The 2,282-nt window shown below is 38.4% G+C and overlaps 1 protein-coding gene across 1 annotated transcript in view; it reads right to left on the bottom strand.

Moving 5' to 3' along the window:
- Positions 1-229: 229 nt before the first annotated feature.
- b3galt1 (Beta-1,3-galactosyltransferase 1) overlaps positions 230-2,282 on the bottom strand; it is a 45,118-nt gene continuing 43,065 nt past the window's right edge. The window contains exon 2 of the mRNA XM_015370457.1: positions 230-1,594. Within this exon, the coding sequence (XP_015225943.1) occupies positions 372-1,364 (993 nt within the window). The 5' untranslated portion in view covers positions 1,365-1,594 and the 3' untranslated portion in view covers positions 230-371. The remainder of the gene's footprint in view (positions 1,595-2,282) is intronic.

The following is a 2,282-nucleotide window of genomic DNA, read 5'->3' on the forward strand; positions in this document are numbered from 1 at the left end:
TTTTTTTTTATCCTACTGCCTTTTTCAGATAAAAATTCTGGAAGCCACCAAACTGGATTTATACTAAATAGCAATGCTGTAAGAGTCATCTCCCACAGAAAAGATATTAATAGCTTACAAACCTTTAACAGAACCCAAGTTTCAAATTCCGTTGCAAATAAGTGACTACACAGCTTTCAAGTGATGTAGATAGCAAACAGAGATACCAGTGAATTCATTAAAACCCATTAAATCCATAAAAAACAAAACAAAACAAAAAACTGAGGGTTGCAGAAGCAGCTGCAGATCTTACATGATTAAGTGACAATATGTAACAGGATACATTGGGGAAAAGGGTCAGTTGAATAACTTGAAGTTGTCATTCATAATCCCTAACATCTCAGGTGCTTCTTGCTGGACATGTCATTCCAAATGCGGTGCATCTCTTCCGGTGGGATCTGGTGAACTGTGATAACACGCCTGTATCTACAGAGACTATAGGCCATTTTCCAGTGATTAAACCCACTGTTCTGATAAGGGTGTATGCCTAGTTTACGTAAACACATTCCCACATACACGTCCTCCAGATGCAACAGCCTTGTGTGCAACGAAGTCTTGTAGATTAGCTCTGCTACGTCTGCTGAGAAGACATAACCAGTACCTGAGCAGAACGGTGGGTATTTGTTTTCAGGGTACAAGTCTCTGGGCATGTACCACTTACTGCGCATATCTCTGATGGGACCACCATTTATCACATATCCTGTAAAGTACCTCCTTCTGGGCTTAGTGCTGGGCTTCAGAAGCTTGTATATAAGATTATCCATGTTGACAAAGATGTCACTGTCAGTTTTCATAACGTATTGCGCCTTTGGGCAGAATGTCGCTACCCAGCGCATGCCCATCATTGTCTTGAGTGTGAGATTATGGTATGAATCGATAAAGTTCTCTACTACAATGTCATGGAAGATCTGGCTCTCCTGCTCCACCATCTGGTTAAGCACATCATCCGTGTTTCTGCCAAGAAGAAAGATGGTGAGAATGTGTATGTCACTGTAGGTGCTCTCGTCGCCCCAGGTCTCCCGGATGGCCTGCCGTGCGTCAAACTCCTTGTGCGTGGTACTGATGAGTATAACCAGAAAAGGCGTGACGCTCTCGCACTTTTTCGGCTCATTTATTAAAAATTCAAAGGCATGAGGGTTGAGGGGGCGTGTGCGGATGTTGGAAAATGTGATGTTTTTAGGAGGCGGTTTCACAATCCGGCGTTTAGGCACAGCCATGTGGCCCACATAGGTGGATGTTGGGCGTGTAATGCTCAGGTACCACAAGGCGCTGGCCCAGCAGACCACTGTCAGTATGTATAAACATGATACTTTTGAAGGCATCATGCTTCTCTTAGGTGTAATTTGATGAGCTGAGTCTTATGAGGTTTTCCTTCCATCAGTGATGTTCCACCCAGTGAGGCAGCATTAAGCTGCTCAAGCATGCAGTTTGACATTAATCGTCAATAATGGATTGCTTTGGAGAGGAGAGATGCTGCTTCCCGTTTAATATGAAGCACTTTAAAATTCAATGAAGGTCCGGTTTGTTGGCGAAAGTGCTGCATCTCCATTTACATCTGAAAAAGATGAGACACAGAAAGTTACTTAAAAATATGCCTTTAAAAATGTATATATAGAAATTAAATATTCATAAGCTTTAATTTCAAATGTTTTAATATCTTTAGAACTTGTTAATGATAAATGAATGACATTCCTAATAAATTAGCTCAAGTTCTCAAAATAATTAAAATAATGACAACATTAAAATCTGTGGGATAAATCGATCAGATAAAATAAAAGATTTTTATAGAAATTAGTTTGTAACACATACAGTAAGTAACTTATATTATCTTATTTATTTAAACAGCACAGAATTAGAAGGTGTTGTTTTTAGAAAAAAACACAGCTGAAAGTTTTGTTTAAAACTTTGTATCACACACTATAACATACATGTAATGGTTTTCATGTTGCAAATCTTAAAGACATATAAACATGTAGGTCCTTTCATCAGACTGTAATGTTTCCTTTGACTTTTTGGTTTTTCACTTTGAGGATATTAGATGCACATTACAGATGAACACCCACAATGCTTTTTTCTTCAAATCTGGGAAAACTACAGAGGCCATAGTGACCAAACAATTAAACCAATGATGTTGATTTTGTCAGACACATTGCTCTGTCACATTAAACAACTTAACAAAACCACCTAAATGTATTTTTTAAGTTATCAATTAGGAATTATTTGTATAACTCTGGATCTTAATC

The sequence above is a fragment of the Cyprinodon variegatus genome, unplaced genomic scaffold (assembly GCF_000732505.1).
Source record: "Cyprinodon variegatus isolate N-32 unplaced genomic scaffold, C_variegatus-1.0 Scaffold46, whole genome shotgun sequence".
NCBI lineage: Eukaryota > Metazoa > Chordata > Actinopteri > Cyprinodontiformes > Cyprinodontidae > Cyprinodon > Cyprinodon variegatus.